This window comes from Mesoplodon bidens, assembly GCF_964165515.1.
Source record: "Mesoplodon bidens genome assembly, chromosome: 7".
NCBI classification, from domain to species: domain Eukaryota; kingdom Metazoa; phylum Chordata; class Mammalia; order Artiodactyla; family Ziphiidae; genus Mesoplodon; species Mesoplodon bidens.
Window position 1 is genome coordinate 109959577 of NC_138164.1, and position 17183 is coordinate 109976759.

General features: G+C 50.8%; 1 protein-coding gene across 1 annotated transcript; it reads right to left on the reverse strand.

The window, feature by feature from the left end:
• Positions 1-187: 187 nt before the first annotated feature.
• Positions 188-8886, reverse strand: CATSPER1 (cation channel sperm associated 1; the record flags this gene model as incomplete). The annotated part of the gene is made up of 12 exons (XM_081240748.1): positions 188-214; positions 373-487; positions 2553-2628; positions 4288-4348; positions 4486-4558; positions 4712-4775; positions 4940-5083; positions 5230-5321; positions 5565-5721; positions 5890-6003; positions 6950-7162; positions 8073-8886. The coding sequence occupies 12 exons, from the start codon at positions 8884-8886 to the stop codon at positions 188-190; spliced, it is 1950 nt and encodes a 649-aa protein (XP_081096874.1).
• Positions 8887-17183: the final 8297 nt, after the last annotated feature.

The window sequence follows — 17183 nt, forward strand, 5'->3', positions numbered from 1 at the left end:
AGGCCCACAGGTTCCCTTGTGGCTTGGCCCAGCCAGTGAGGACACGGAGCCACCTGGGGTTTTCAAACGCTGTTGGGGCCCGGCCCTGCAGGCCCAGTGATCTTTCCAGCAGAGATGGGGACTTGGCCCGACCCGGGGGAGAGCCTGCCAGAGGCTGAAGTCTGGACTCGGGCTGCCACTCTGGGGATCACTTCCTGAAGTCCTCTTCTCCAGCCTGCGGGGTCGGGTGGAAGGTGATGGCACCGGCCCTCTGCCTCCCGGAGGGAGGCCCACACCACTGTTACTCGGCGGCTTCCAGGCAAAGCCCCCGAGGCCCGGCCTTCCAGTGCCCTCCCCCTCCATCTGGCTCCTCCCAGGTCCTGCCTGGTTCACCTCAAACACGGTGTCCACAGTCTCATCGAGGACAGCTGCCTGGGAGCGGAATTTCTGCTGGTAATGCTCCACCCCGGACACCAGCTGCAGGAAGTGGAACAGGAGCTCCCGCTGCCTGAGGGCAGGGTTGCGGGGGAGGCAAGGCTGGGCCATCTCAGCCCCCAGAGCCCCCTTCTCCCCCCACTCACACCACCCCATGCCTCCATTTCCAGCCACGGGCGCCACTTCTCTGTGGGTGGCCCTCCATGGTATATTTCCTTTTCCACATATCCGCGCCCCTGCTGCCACCAGCTGCCAGTACCACAGAGGGTTCTGACGATTAAACTGTTTACCTCCAAACCGCCCATGCCTCCAGGCGTCCAAGCTACCCCACGCTGATTCCTGCACCCACTCAACCACCTACCCGCATGCCCACCCGTCTATCTAGCCATTCCTCACCCTGTGGGGCCGCCCCGCCCTTTTCCTCACTCACCTATCCCTCCATCCACCTGCCCTTCCCCGGCCCCGCCCCCCACCCCTTCACAGTCAGCCTCCCACCTAAACCCCCAGCCCCACCCACTACCCATTCATTAACTCCTTCACTGCCAGCCTGTCTTATCAATCCAGCCATCATATAACCCTGAAATCAATGAACACTGCACAGTGCTCTGAGAACATAGAAACGAATGAATAAGAAACAGCCCCTGCCCTTAAGAAGCTCAGTCTGTGGCAGAGCCAGCAAAGCAAACCAAGGGTGTTTACACTTGTGATAAGTATAAACAGAGGGCACTGAGGGGCCCAGAGGAGGAAAACCTCACCCAAGTACTGGGGATCAGGAAAGGCTTCTGGAGGAAGCATCACTGAGCTGAGCTTGAAAGACACTTGAGGGTTTGCTGAGCTCAGACCGGGTTTCTGGTGCGCCAAGGTCTGTGAGCAGCAGGGAGTGTACTGGGGGCCGGGGTGGGCCTCAGGACGGATGAATTCAAGGTGAAGACATCCAGGGGAGGTCAAAGCAGGGTGCCCAGACCTTAAGCTAAGGGAGACAGGAGGCCTTGTAGGGCTGTAAACTCGGGGAAGGCAGGAAAAGCCAAAACTACTTTTAACAAAGATCAGTCTCTAAATCATTAAAAAGAAGAAGGAAGAAAAAAAAGATTCAAACAAACAAACAAAACAACAAAAACAAAGACCACTCTCAGTGGAGGAGGAGGTGGGCCAGTGGAGAAGAGTTTAGAGGCCGAGAAACCCCCAGGGAAAGCACCACAGAGGAGCCCGGGCCAAGGTACCAGGATCTGGAACGTGGAGGGCAGCCGGGAGATGAAACGAGAAGAATTGGATCTCAGCTTTTCCAGCTCTTGATCACCTGAGCCTGGTGTTGGCAGCCAGAGAACGTTCCAGGCAGAGAGAACAGTGTGGGCAAAGGCCTGAAGGTGGAGAAGTATGTGCTGTGCTGTACGTAAAGCCAGGGTGTGCTGGAGGTGTGGGGCGGGGCCATGATCATGGAGGGCTTGGCGCTCAAGCTCTGTCGGTGGCCAAGAAGAGCCTGGAAGGTGCCAGCAGTCAGGCTGGTTCTCTGGGGAGCCAGGCCTGAGAGCCAGGGCGCAGGAGTCTGTGCCAAGGACCCCTGGCCATGAGCACAGCCACGAGTCCCCAGCTGTCTTGGCCCAGCCGGCCACTCGCGTTGACATCTGCCTCCCAGGCCTTTACCAAGCTGTTTCCCGACCCACCCTCCTCATCCCTGAAGCCAGCTGGAGTCCACCCAACCTATGTGGCCCCACCAAGGTCTTTAGAGGGGGGACCCTCACGGGCAGGTGCTAGTCTGTGTCCTCTTTGGGCCTCTGGAGTCCTCGCAGAACCTGGCCCAGAGCAAGGATCAGGGATGCTTCCGGAGCAAAAAGATGAGCAGAGTCCCTGCTCCTGCAGCCTCTGTCTGCTGCCCCTGCCCCGGGCCCTCGGCCTCCGAGGGGCTCTCGTGGCCCTTCAGGTGCTGCTGGTGGGATTCTCTTGGTGGTACCAGGTGACTCTGAGTGAGCAGAAGCCACTCAAGGCCTCCACATCCCACCCACAGGCTCTACATAAGCCTTAGGGCTCTACCGCTCTTCCAGAGAGGCGGGCAATACCCCTTTCCCACGGCGGCCCACCGCTCTGGCCCCCGGACCTCTCCCCTTAGACCCGAGCCCTCCCCTCCCTTTGCATCTCCTTACTTCTCAGTCATGCCTCCAAATTTTTTCTCAATGAATTGCTTCTGTATAGTGTGTCCACTTATCACCTCTTTAGGCTCTGGATGTAGGGAAAGAAGGGGGAAGTCAAGACGCTGCCTGGATTGAGAGAAGGGGGAGGAGATAGTCAAACAGGAGCTAAAGGGGGTTTTGTCCAGGATGACCTCAAAGAGATTGTTTCTCCGGGCATGGAGTGTGTTGTGTTTGCTTGTTTGCCCATCCAGCATGCGCTCCCTCTTCTTCTGGTATAAGTCTCCCAATTTTCCTGGGGAGCCACTCCCACCCCTTTCTGTGCGCGTTGCCTAGCTGGGCTTGACCCCACTCCCCAGCTCTAAGGACATGTGACTCAAGCCTGGCCAAGCAGAAGAGCCTATCCTTTCAGCTATAGCGATTGGTTCAGAAATAGGCAGGTGAGCAACCTGAGCCAAGGAGATTCATTTCTGGGACATTGTTCGAACCGTTGGGAGAAGAGGACCCCTGCTGGGAGAGTTTGGGATACTTAAACTGTGAGGATTTGGGACTAGAGTTGCAGGTGGTCACTTTCCCACCACAAAGGAAGAGCACCCTAAGCACAAAACCACACAGAGAGCCACAGAGCAGAGAACTGGAAGGAGACCAAATCTCAACCACCATTGGGTCCTGGATCCAGCCATTCCTGAAAGCCCATGCACTCTCAAGTTGCTAATAATTTAAGACAGTTAATTTTTCTTTTTTTTTTCTTTTTTTTTTCTTTCTTTTTTTTTTTTTTTTTTGCGGTACGCGGGCCTCTCACTGCTGTGGCCTCCCCCGCTGCAGAGCACAGGCTCCGGATGCGCAGGCCCAGCGGCCATGGCTCACGGGCCCAGCAGCTCCGCGGCATGTGGGATCCTCCCAGACCGGGGCACGAACCCGTATCCCCTGCATCGGCAGGCGGACTCTCAACCACTGCGCCACCAGGGAGGCCCAATTTTTCTTTTTGCATAAGCTTTTCTGCACTGAGTGTGCATGATGGAGAGGGCAGGTGGGGGTCCAGGTGACCCCTGAGGGCCCTTAGTCCTCTGGTGTTGATGATCCTAAGAGTGGGATTCTGGAGCTCAGATTCTAAAGTTCTGAAGGTCTTTAAGCAGGAGGCAAAGCAATTGGCTCAAAATCTATTTACCCAGAAAGTCAGGTGTGTAAAGATGAACATGTACAGAAAACTTCATTTTTATAGACTCTCAATTTTTATAGACACTTTGAGTGACTCTGGACAAGTGGGTATAACACCTTGACAAAAGCCTCAAAGACAGTTGAAGCCACCTCATATAAGACCAACTGCTATAAACTTTGTAAGTTATTGACAGAAACGAACGTTTGGTGAATCATAATTTGGCTAATTAGTTGTTTTGCAAATGGGTCTTTCAAGAATTGACTATCAGTTTAGTTGGTTGTTGGCGGTTAGTCGTGGAGCTTTTTGGACCAAAGTTCTAAGCTCTGAAAGTTCCCCTGAGTGTCAGGTTCTAAGACTCTAAAGCTGGGCGTCAGGAATTCCCTGGCAGTCGGTCCAGTGGTTAGGACTTGGCGCTTTCACTGCCGGGGCCTAAGTTTGACCCCTGGTTGCGGAACTAAGATCTCTCTAGCCTCGCAGCGTGGCCAAAAATAAATAAATAAATAGGTAGATAGATAAATAGATAAATAAATAAATAAATAAAGCTGAGCCTGGAGCTCTGTGCCTGCCCGGGAAGAAGCGGGCTGCTGGTACCTGCTTCGATGAACTCTGTCAGTGAGTCATCCAGTAGCTTCTCATGGATCTGGGAGGCCTTCTGCGAAGAAGAGGCCTCAGTTCCACCAGAGTCCCATGTCTGCCCGTCCCTGGAGCACCTTCCTTCCTTCCCTCCAGCTTCTGTGTCCCCCTCCCCGTGTCTTCCTGATTCGTCCCCCTGCCCCACTCCCTCACTACCTCCTGCTTCACTTTCTCCAGGCCTCTGAGCAGGGCCATCTGGAAGTTATCCACCAGGACGGCAATCACCAGGCTGGAGTGGGAGACAGGAGGAGGCTGGAGGGGAGGCCCTGAACCCTCCTCTGGGTTCATCGTGGCAGAACCATGGTGAGAGGGGAGGGGAGGGGATGCCCCGGGGTTAGGCTGCGGGAAGGGAAGCTGGGGAGCACAGGCGTGGGGGCCTCACTTGAGGAAGATGAAGCATTGAATGATGATATATATCATGAGAATGGGGATGATGTACCAGGCGCCTGGGAGAGAGGGGGTCGTTTGAGCCGTGAGTTCCTTGCCGGTCCTCACCACACCCCTGCCAGCAAACCTCAGAAGCCCCACTTTGCAGATGGGATAACTGAGCCCTCAGGATCTGCCCACTCAGCCAGCCCCTGCCCTCCACCCAGCCTGAGGCCTGCCCTACCCTGGGCTCGGCTGTCCAGGTAGATGAGGGACCAGTCGTCCAGGGTGAGCAAGGTGAAGAGGGTGAAGATGGTGGTGAAGATGTTCTGGAAGCGCTTGGGGTCAGAGTAGCGGAACAGTGCCCGGAGCACCACAGAGAACAGGACTGGCTGTTGAGGACCAAACCAGGCTCACAGGGTCCTGTCTCCCCTTCTTCCTCTCTCCCCGCCACCCCCAGTTCCTGGTCCCCCACCAAACTCCGTCCATCGCAGCACCACACTCTCCCACCCCAGCCCCCGTGGCACAGGATACAGAGACAGGTGAACATGAGGATGAGGATGGCGGTGATGGACGGCAAGGACTGGGCCAGGGTCCCAGTCACTTCCTGGAGGCTGGTCAGGAAGCTGTGGGCAGAGGTTGAGACAGAGGCTGAGTCAGTGGGGTGGGGATCTGTGTCTAGCAGCCGGAAGTGATTACAGATTTCAGGCTGCTGATTACAGGGGTGGGAGGTCCCTGATTTGCTAGTGACTTGGGGCGGGGGCTGTCCCAGACCCTCTCTGGAAAATAAAGAGATTGATCCTAGCGGATGGCAGGAAGAGCAGGCTGGAGTCTGCAGCCTCCTTGTGGGCAGCTGTGGGTCCGCTGACCTGAGCCTCCGCAGGACCCGGATAGCTCGCAAGGCTCGCAGGCTCTTGAAGACCTTGAAGATGCGGAAGATGCTTTGGTTGTAGACCACGCGCATGGAGGAAGAGTTGACCTGCATGAGCATGAAGTCCAGCACAGCCATGACCATGATGAAGAAATCTACAGAAATAGGGGCACCTGGGTGTAATGGGCTCCTGCCCAGGCTCACAGACCTCCCAGGGCCAACACCCCCTGCTCCTGTCACCCCTGCGCAGTTCAGGAGCTCCCACTACACACAGACACACACACACACACGCACACACACACACACGCCCCATCCCTACCCACCCAGGTTGTTCCAGGGGTCCAAAAAATACTTGAGGCCCAGAGCAATGATTTTGAGCACAGCTTCCACCACGTAGGTGCAGAGGAAGATGGAGTCCAAGACCATGAAGTACCACTCTGTGGGGGACACGGGGGAGGGGGGGGTCTCACTCAGGGGTCTCCCCAGCAACCCAGCCCCTCCTTCCTCCTCTCCATTGGAACCTCACACTCAGCCATTTAGGGAGAACCTGACTCTGCCCAATGGCTGTGTGTCTTAACTGCTCTGTGACTCACTCTTCTTGCCTGTAAAATGGTGATAATAACAGTCTGCCTGATAGAGTTTTCACAAGCATTAAATTCTTTTCACGGGCTTCCCTGGTGGTGCAGTGGTTGAGAGTCCGCCTGCCGATGCAGGGGTCACAGGTTCGTGCCCCGGTCCAGGAAGATCCCACATGCCGCGGAGCGGCTGGGCCCGTGAGCCATGGCCCCTGAGCCTGCGCATCCGGAGCCTGTGCTCCGCAACGGGAGAGGCCACAACAGTGAGAGGCCCGCGTACCACACACACACACACAAAAAGCTTTTCACATAGTAAAGGGCTTAGAATGGAGCCTGAAACAGCTTGCAAGAAACATCACTCTTCTTCTTCTCTCCTTAGTTTATGGGCCCTGTGGAAGGTCCTTACCTTCACTCTGCTCCCCAGGGTTTTAGGGACCATCTTCCCAGGTTTCCCACCCTCATCCCTCCAGGGCCTCCTGCTTGCACAGTCTCCGGGCCCTTCCAGCCGACCTGGGTTCTCGGCCTCCTTCCCGCAAAGCAGCATACTTAGAGCTGATGCGCCACCTGGTGGCTATAGTCCAAAACAGCAAACCTCAAATTTATTGGGCTTTTCTGTCTGTGGCGGGTTGGCTGACTTCAGCAAAACTCTCTGAGCCTCAGTCTACTGCTGGGCAATGCCGCTTACTTCCCAGGGTGAGGATCAAATGGGATAAGCGATATAAGTCACCCGGCACTTGATCCGGCCCACGGGAGGCTTGGGACAACATCAGTGGCCTTCTCCATGTGAACAGGGCTCCCTGGCTCTTACCACCCCGGACCTCGACTTCAGCGAAGGTCTGGGCCACGAGCATGATGGTGTTGAGGCAGACGATGAAGACGACAAAGGCTTCAAAGGCCAGGGAGTCAGTCAGTTTCCTGAGCATTCTCGAAAGGCCCCAAATGAGGTGGCTTAATTTTTCCCACAACAAATAGAAGAGGTCCGCAGTGTGCCGCTTCTTGTGGGTTCGTGGGGCTCGGCCAGCTGTAAAAGGGCCAGAAAGCCAAACCCATGGGGGAAGGGGCCACGGGGATCCGGCCTCCCTCCCAGACCTGCCTGCCATGAGCTCACTCAGGTGCCTCCATGCTGGTCCTGCTCTGGTATAGGAGCCACAGGCGTGACCCCTTCCCCGACAGATGCCAGCTTGCTTGGGATTTGAGGTCTGCTTGAGCTCACGCTCCTACACCTCCATCCTTTTCTTTAAGTCACATGGCAACTTACACACGGAAGACCCCATCCTCCTCGCCATCCCATTCTCTTGGTAAACTCTCCCTCTCCCTCCAAGATTCTGCTGAAACATCTCCCCTGTTGGCTGCCTTTTCTGCCCACAAACAATTAGACGCTCATCCCTCACTGCTTGTTTGTGAGGCTGATGCCGTGTTTACGGAACTACCAGGGGCCAAGTTTGGGGGATCATATGTTAACAGCCCAAGTCCCTCCCTGCCCTCTAACCAGGCCCTCATTCAGGCACTGGTTCCAGCCTCTGGCCTCAAGAAGTTCACAGTTCAGTGGGGGAAACATGGACAAACAGAATCCACAGTGGTAAACGTTCTGATACGGATGATAGACCCCTCTCACTGGGTAGTCTGGGATTGGTTGTATAAGTGATCACCCCCAGCTTTCATACTAGAGAAGAGGAAATGTTCGAGAAGTGAACATGCGAATGAATAAAGCAGTGACTGCATGAACCAGCAACCGACAGTCTGGAGAAGTGCCTAATTCCAGGAATAAAAGCTTGGATGATGAACAGTCAGGCGAGCGAATAGACAATGGAATACACCTGCAGGTGAGAGCAGGCCTCATGATCTGCAGAAGGACGTGCATGGCCTGACTCAGGTCTGGAATCTGGGCCAGGCAGCTGGAGTTGGGGGGTGCAGGGCAAGCCAAGACTCACTTTTGCGCTTCTGAATCTGCTCGTCTTCTTCGGACCAGCTTTCCGAGGTTGTAGAGGAGGAGCCCTGAGGATGGACTTTGCTGGAGGTCTGGGCAGGGTGTGAGTGTACTGTGTTCAGGGAACGAGCCAGGCTGAAGGCCAAGCTCTGTCTGTCTGGCTTGCTAGGTTGGGGGGCTACTTGATAAGAATAGGCAGAGCTGAGGGAGGGTGAGGCCACGCTGTGGGACGTGTATGGGCCAGAGAAGAGTAGCGAGCTACCATGATGATACTCCCCATAGCGGTGCTCTCGGTGGAGGTAATCATGAGGATGTGCACCGTGCTGGTGCTCTCTGTGCTGGGGCTCCTCACGGTGGCCGTGGAGGTGCTCGTCATGGTGGTAGGACTCTCTATGTTGGTTGAGGCCCCCATGGTGGTAGGGCCCCCTGTGTTGGTGGGGCCTCCCATGATGTCTCCTGCTACCGTGGTGGTACTCATCATCAAAGTGGTCCTCACCATAGGCATGGTAGGAGATGAAAGTGCCACGGGAAGTATCCGGGAAGAGGCATGAGGAGTGGTGGGCCTCACCATGGTCGGGGGAGCGGTGGGAATGGCGGGAGAAGGCATTGTCATGGAAGTCTTGAGATCCACCACGGTGAGGGGATATGCCATGATGGTGGGACTCACCATGGGGACGGGACACCCTTTGGTGATGGCGGTGGACTCCACCATGGCCTGGCCTGTGGTGTGTGGTGGGTGAGCTGGGGTGAGAGAACACATCCAAGTCATCAGTGTCTGCCTCACTTTGAGCCTTTTCAGCCGTCGAGGGTTGATCCATGACTATGCTGTGAACCCTGGAATGAGGAAAGCTCAAGATGTGGGCCTAAGAGCCCTTCCTGGATTGCCTTTCTCACCTAAGCCGTGGCACTGGGGCTTCTAGGAAAGCCAGACTTCTCATGGAATTCTCCCCTCTGTGATGTCACAAACAGGCCCCTTAGCAGGCCTGATTCCAAAATGCCTCCTCCTGGGCTACAGTCCAGAATCAAGGATTAGTGTGTCTAACTTCCTCAATGTAAAAGGACGAAACTGAGGTCAAGAAAGGGGAAGGGACTGGCCCAAGGTGACCCAGCATGTCAATGGGAAAGCTGAACAGAGAATTCCGGGGTGACACCGTAGGCCCCAGCAGTTGCTTTAGCAACTTTAGCTCTGTTACTGGAAAAAACTTTAAGAAGCCAAATGGTCCAGTCTCCAGTTGTACCTAGATACCAACTGGCTCTAAGGTTCAAACTGCCCAACTCCACTGTAAGTAGGTGTGTGACCTTGACCTAGCTGCTCAATCTTCCTATGCCTCAGTTTCTTCCTCTGTAAAATGGGGATAATAACACCTACCTCAAAGGATCAAAAAAGTTAAGATATGTAAAACTTATACTTACAGCACAATAAATGTTAATTAGTATCGTTATTCTCTCCTTCATCATTGACAGGGTTGAAGAGGAAATCCCTCTCTTGGGTTATTACTAAAATAAAACCATCAGCCATTATTTACTGAGGACCTACTTTAAGAACTTATTTTTCTTTTTAAATCTATTTATTTATTTATGGCTGCATTGAGTCTTTGTTGCTGTGTGCGGGCTTTTCTCTAGTTGCGGCGAGTGGGGGCTACTCTTCGTTGTGGTGCGCGGGCTTCTCATTGCGGTGGCTTCTCTTGTTGGGGAGCACGGGCTCTAGGCACACGGGCTTCAGTAGTTGTGGCACGTGGGCTCTAGAGAGCAGGCTCAGTAGTTGTGGCTCACAGGCTTAGCTGCTTCATGGCATGTGGGATCTTCCCGGACCAGGGCTCGAACTCGTGTCTTCTGCATTGGCAGGCAGATTCCTAACCTCTGCGCCACCAGGGAAGCCCACAAGACTTCATTTAAAGCAATGTAAGGTTCACAGGAAAATTGAGGGGAAGGTACAGAGATTTCCCATATGCCTTTGCCCCGACCACATGCATAGTCTCCCACATTATTAACATTCCAACCAAAGTGGTACGTTTATTACAATTAATGAACCTACAGTGACACAGCACCATCCTCCAGATTCCATAGTTTACATTAGGATGCACTCTTGGTGTTGTATATTCTATGGGTTTCTTTTTTTTTTTTTTTTTTTTTGCGTTACATGGGCCTCTCACTGTTGTGGCCTCTCCCGTTGCGGAGCACAGGCTCCGGACGCACAGGCTCAACAGCCATGGCTCACGGGCCCAGCTGCTCCGCGGCATGTGGGATCTTCCCAGACCGGGGCACGAACCCGTGTCCCCTGCATCGGCAGGCGGACTCTCAACCACTGCGCCACCAGGGAAGCCCTATTCTATGGGTTTGTATGCACTTTTAATATAGTCCTCACAATAACCTCACAGGATGGATATTATTTACCCCCATTTTACAGAGGAAGGTACTGTGGCTCAAAGAGTATAAATGAGCTGCTCAATAAATAAGAACTTAAAGTCAGCACTAACTCCAAACTTCTTCCCCACCATGCTGTCCTGTCTTCCTGCTGAAATCCTCCAGAATTCATTCATGCTCGGTGCAGCTCTTCTGGAAGCTTTCAGGTCCCTCGTTTGACTACAGCTGCTTCCTGAGTGCTTGGTCACAGCCAAGTCCATAGCAGCCTTGGGTACCAGGTTCCCAGTGATGAAAGCCCTCAAGGGGCTCAGTGTCTGTTGCCAGTAGCAGACAAGGCAAAAGTTTGTGATAGGACTACTAATTGTTCCACAAATCCATTCTCCTCCTCTTCCTGGCACATGGCCTCCCAGCTAGAGATGACATTTCCCAGTGTGCCTTGCATCTAGGCGTGGCCAAAGGGTGAGAGGAGAAGTAATGTGAGAACTTCCGGGTCTTGGATTTAAAGCACTGGGCCGGGAACCTCTGTTTCCCACTGTTCCTATAGGCTAGAGCGTGGATCAACAAGCAGACAGGATCGATATTCTAGGGCAGAGATTTCTGCGTTCTGCAAAACCGCGGAATTAGCCTTGAGATCTTTCTAGTTTACGGATTCTGTCTTGTGATGAGAAAAAAAAACCTCAGCATTATTTTTGAAACTCATGTGCTGTGTGATGCCAGCGCTTTTAGTGATGGACAGTAATCGAGCAGCCTCGGAAACCATTTGCGAAAGGTTGTTCAGCCCCGTCTGCAGTGCTCATTGGGTGGGGCCTTGCTCAGTTTTCAGCGTGAGATCAGGAAGTCTGTCGATCATGTGTGAACACAGTATTGTCCGGACAGGAGGTGGTAAAGACGGTGACCTCAGCCTTGCCCTCCTGGTTACCTCCTTCCACCTCCCCTTAGGCGCGGATGACTGACTTAGGGGCGCAAACACTCTTTCTGGTGTGATAGAAAATCAGAGGAAGTTTTTCTTCTAAGGAAATCATTTTTGCCTCGACGTAGCGGCCTCCCTGCCACTTTGCTGTGGATGCGAACACTGTAAAACATGAATTATGCAGGTTAGAAGTGAATTTCCGCATGATTACGTATCTTGTTGCAAGTTTCCTGTTTAGTTATTTATGATGCCCTTCTATTGTATGTCTTACTAGCGTTTGTGTTTTACAAATGTGTCTAGCGATTCAGCGTGATGCTGTTTTATCATCAGGTGTGAAGTGAAACAGGAGGATCTTAGGACTGTGGACAAATCCGGTAGGGTGAGCGATGAAGAATTACAATTTACAAGCGTCGCAATGGCTTCAGGAAAAGTGAAGAGAACTAAACTGCAAATTACAGCCATTTGACAAATAAATGTGCTAAGTTTTAACCTATCGTATCTCAAACAGGGTAAGGCTTTTATAGGCTACATTTAGTACAAAGGCTCAAAGAGTAAGTTATTTGTAACAGACCAATTGTCCAGAAAAGGAACCCAATAATGCTGGCATGTAAAATTATACGAGTGACGTGTTAGCGCAAGATGCTCAACAAAAGAGTGTAAGTGTTCCACTCTCAGAGAGAGTGACAACACAACATATTTATGTCACATGATGCTGAAGACCTTTTTTTTTTTTTCCTTGGTAATTAGCTGAAAAACAACAGATTCTTTATCCAGGCTGATGAGTCAACAGATTTCACTGATAAATGCCATGTTATACCACTTCTAAGATTTGTAAATGATGCTGGTAATCAAGACTTTTTTCTTTTCTGCGGCAAACAGCTTTTACATAGAAACAGCCAAGATATGATGAATATTTTCTTCATATCTAGAAGCAAAAGGTCTGTCTTGGAAGAACTGTCTTGGCATTTGAACTGATGGTGTTTCCATCAAAAGTTGGCTCCATAAGAGTTTTCACTGCTGTTATAAAAAAAAACAAAACCAGGACTTCCGCAGCGGTCCAGTGGTTAAGACTTCATGCTTCCACTACAGGCGGGGGTACAGATTCGAGCCCTGGTTGGGGAAGATCCTGAATGCCCCATGGCGTGACCAAAAAAAAAAAAAAAGAAAAAGAAAAAAAACAAAACCAACCAAAACCCAACAAACAAAAACCTGTTGTTGCCACACACACTACTTTCCTTACAGGGAGGTACAGGTGTCACAAACTCTTGGAGATGAAAAAACGAATGATGCTGCAAAATGGTTAACTTGATGAAACAAAGATTTAACTTGAGCATGTTTAAAAAACTGTGACTGGGCTTCCCTGGTGGCACAGTGGTTAAGAATCCACCTGCCAATACAGGGAACACGCGCTCAAGCCCTGGTCCGGGAAGATCCCACATGCCATGGAGCAACTAAGCCCGTGTGCCACAACTACTGAGCCTGCGCTCTACAGCCCACGAGCCACAACTACTGAGCCCACGTGCCACGACTACTGAATCCCACGCGCCTAGAGCCCGTGCTCCGCAACAAGAGAAACCACCGCAATGAGAAGCCCGTGCACCACAACAAAGAGTAGCCCCCACTCGCTGCAACTAGAGAAAGCCCACGCACAGCAACGAAGACCCAATGCAGACAAAAAAATATTTTTTTAATAAAAAAAAACAAAACAAAAAAACTGTGATTATGGGGAATTCCCTGGCAGTCCAGTGGTTAAGACTCCACACTCTCACTGCTGAGGGTGCGGGTTCCATCCCTGGTCAAGGAACTAAGATCCTGCAAGCCACGTGGTATGGCGTGTGTGGCCAAACCACTCCCCCAAACCAAAAAAACCCCTGTGATTATGATCCAGCAAGTCCACTTCTGGGTATGCACCAAAAGAATTGAAAGCAGGGATTCAAACAGGAATTCATACACCCCTGTTTGTAACAGCATTATCCACAACAGCCAAGAGGTGGAAACAACCCAAATGTCCATGGACAGATGGAGAGATAAGCCAAATGTGGTCCATAGATAAAATGGAATATTATTCAGCCTTAAAAGGAAGGAACTACTGACAACATACTATACAACATGGATGAGCCCTGAAGACACTATGCTAAGAGAAATAAGCCAGACACAAAAGAACAAATACCATATGGTTCCACTTAAATGAGGTACCCAGAATAGGCACATTTATAGACACAGAAGGTTAAATAGCGGTTACCAGAGGCTGTGGGAAGGGGATGATGGAAAGTTATTGTTTAACGGGTGCAGAGTCTCAGTTTGGGATGATGAAAAGTTCTGGAGATGGACGTGGTGAGTGTTACACAACAGTGTAAGTGTACTCAGTGCCCCTGAATTGTACATTAAAAATGGTTAAAATGGCAAATTTTATGTTAATGAATATTTTACCACAATAAATTTTTTCTTAATTAAAAAAAAAACTGTGTGAAAACCTGGATGAAGAACAAAGACATCTCCTATACAGACATATAGAAATCTGGTGGCTTCCCACTTTGTGATAGGTCCATTGAGAAAGCACCAATTTAGTTGGGGAAAGAGGCTGGCTGAATCTATAGAATGGGTCATCTCATCCAATTAGTGAGGACTCCTGCACTGATTACCTTACATTGCATTTACATGGGACATGAATAACTTCCCATTTTGTGAGTATTTTAAGAAGCCATCCACAGACCTCTTCCCTAGACCATCATGTCATCAAGTTCCCAGTTGTGTTCTTTCCAAGTCTCTGTAAATGGCCAGCACATCAGATATTGCTCAAGAGGCCATATAAATCTGCACCTTAGCCCCTCCTTCCTTCCACACAAAGTGGATAATATATGTATTGCCCAAAGTTCTGCCCACTGGGAGGATTTTTCTTCACCACCGTCTTTCAGGGCCAACTCTGAATGGGGCTGTCATGCAGCAACTGTCCACTTCTGGCTGTCACTGGCTTACTGTGCAAAGTCTTCCATAAATCAGGCTGAAGCACCTGCTCATGTAATTCATTTGTGTCTTCTAGATCAGACCTCCCTTGCTATACAGGAGGTCCACGTTGATTACCTCTTTTATATGTATTAGCGTGTACTTGTTAATCCCAAACTGCTAATTTATACCTTCCCCCCAGTATCATATATACCACTTCAATTTCTAATGGGATGCAACTGTGAAAATCCAATTTCATGATTCTGTGGGTCAGATAACACCCAGTTTATGATGAACATGTGAGTCTGATAATCACTAGGTGTTCCACAAATCAGTCATTCAGTCTTCACCAAGGCCCAGTAGCAAGCCAGAGGCTGCTTTTGAGAGGATAGAATAGTCGTTGGCAGAGGATAGCACGACAAAAATTCCATGGGTCTTAGCTGTGATCCTCCTATTGGGGCTTGCTAGAGATGCCACATGGCATCTTTGGCTGACACCTAAGTCAGGCACCTGGATCTACTAGGCATAATGTCCAAGTGGTAGGGCAGCTTGCACCAGAGGCTGGACTTTTGAAGAGCTTTTTTTAGATCCAGATCGAACATTGTCAGATTTACAGGTTACCCAGAAAATGAGTCAAAACAGTTTGCCCCAGTGGGACCTACGTTGGTTCCAAAATCCAAAAGGCACACCGTACGTTGCTCCTTTCTTTGTGACGTATAGTGTTAAGCAGCAGCAACTTGCCTCTCACTTTATTTATTTTTTACATTTTATTTATTTATTTATTTATTTTGGTCGCGCCATGCGGCATGTGGGATCCTAGTTCCCTGACCAGGGATCGAACACACGCCCCCTGCAGGGGAAGCAAGGAGTCTTAAGCACTGGACTGCCAGTGAAGTCCCTGTCTCTCACTTTAGAAGAGACATGCAACATTCCCCAGACCTCTGGACCCCTGGAAACTTTCCTGATGTGCCAGGCAATTTGAACTTCCACGGGGTTCATCTCCAGCTCTCTGGCACACTTATGTTTAAGGCACCTAAGGTGCTTGCTGTTTCCTGATCATAGTGTCCAGTTAGCATAGTGGCTTCAATTGAGTGTGTCAAGATGGTATTCTCTGTGTTGTCAAGACTATCAATGTCCCTTTGGACCTTGCAGTTTGCTGGAGGATGGCATAATCCAGGGACAAGACAGTAAAGGTATACTGTTATCCTTGCTATGTAAATGCAAACAGTGTAAATTCCCATATTCATGGAAATGTAAGAGAAAGCATTTACTAGTTCAATAGCCACATAACAGTTGCTGGGGTTTATACGGAGTTTCTCCAATAAAGATCTCAAATCTAGAATTGCAGCTGTGATTGGTATTGCCACATCACTAAGCTTGCTTTTTCACCTGCAAATAAGAAGGGGATATGCCTGGAATCACCACTTTTGCATCTCTCAAACCCCTAAAGGTGGCACTAATCTCTGCAGTTCCTTCAGGTTGTTGTATCACTTGATTTATAACTTGGCAGGGGTGGGGAGACAATTCCAGAGGTTTCCGCTTGGTCCTTTTACCATAATTGTCCACACTACAGGGGAAGGGAAGCAACGTGAGAGTCTGCCAGCTTCTGAGTACTAATCTCACAATCAATTCTGGAATGGCAGAACTAACCACAGCGTGAATCTGAGGGCCTCAGGAATGTGACCTTTCATGTCTAAAGGCCTTTAGTGCTAACTGGTCTCCATGGGTAATAATATTCAAATTAACATCTGAAGCTGCAGTGAATTTGTAGTGTCATTTTAGCTAAGCTGGAACTGCTTCCCAGAATTCTCTTCTCTGCATAGTTCTCTTTAGTGTGGGCCACGAGTGACATTTTGTGTAAGACTTGGGAATTAGAAGTGAAACAGGAGTTGTATCCTTTTTCCACTAGGAAGGTTGGTGCAGGGGCACCAGAAGCAGTTGCATCTCCCTCACAGTGACCCTCATTTGCTAGCTCGCCTTTTTTTTTTTTTTTTTTTTTTTTTGCAGTACGCGGGCCTCTCACTGTTGTGGCCTCTCCCGTTGCGGAGCACAGGCTCCGGACACGCAGGCTCAGTGGCCACGGCTCACGGGCCCAGCCGCTCCGCAGCATGTGGGATCTTCCCGGACCGGGGCACGAACCCGCGTCCCCTGCATCAGCAGGCGGACTCTCAACCACTGCGCCACCAGGGAAGCCCACTAGCTCACCTTTTTGGCATGGAGCAGTACCTGGGTCCACAGCTCCTCCAGCCTCTGCTACTCTTGTTTCCGGTGCATGTTTAGCTCCCTGGTGGAGTGCCAGCTTCTCCTGTGGGTCATCTGCTTCATTAAAGTTGGAAGCTTAGATGCAGTGAGAGACTGATACAGGTTCTGGTCCATCCTGTGTATACTAGCTTATTCTCACAGGTGCAAGTTCATTCTTGCCTCCCTCACCTCACATCACATTCATTCCAGCTGTCTGCCTGCCATCTTTTAGCTCCAGCACCAGAAACAAAGACGGCAGTCTTATATGATCAGCCCTCACAATTATGTAGGGTCTTATCCATATGATACATCTTTACTGCCTATAATCGCTCCCAGTAATTCTGTTTCTCTGATTAAATCCTGGCTGATACAGTAACTTAATTTTTTTTAGTGGTTTTTTTGTTATTGGTGGTGGTGGGGGGGGGTTTGGTTTTGTTTTTGGTTTTTTTGGCTGTGCCACATGGCTTGTGGGATCTTAGTTCCTCCCACCAGGGATTGAACATCCTCAGCAGTGAAAGCACAGAGTCGTAACCACTGGACCACCAGGGAATTCCCCAGTAGCTTAAAAAATACACAAATTGGGGCTTCCCTGGTGGCGCAGTGGTTGAGAGTCCGCCTGCCGATGCAGGGCACACGGGTTCATGCCCCGGTCCGGGA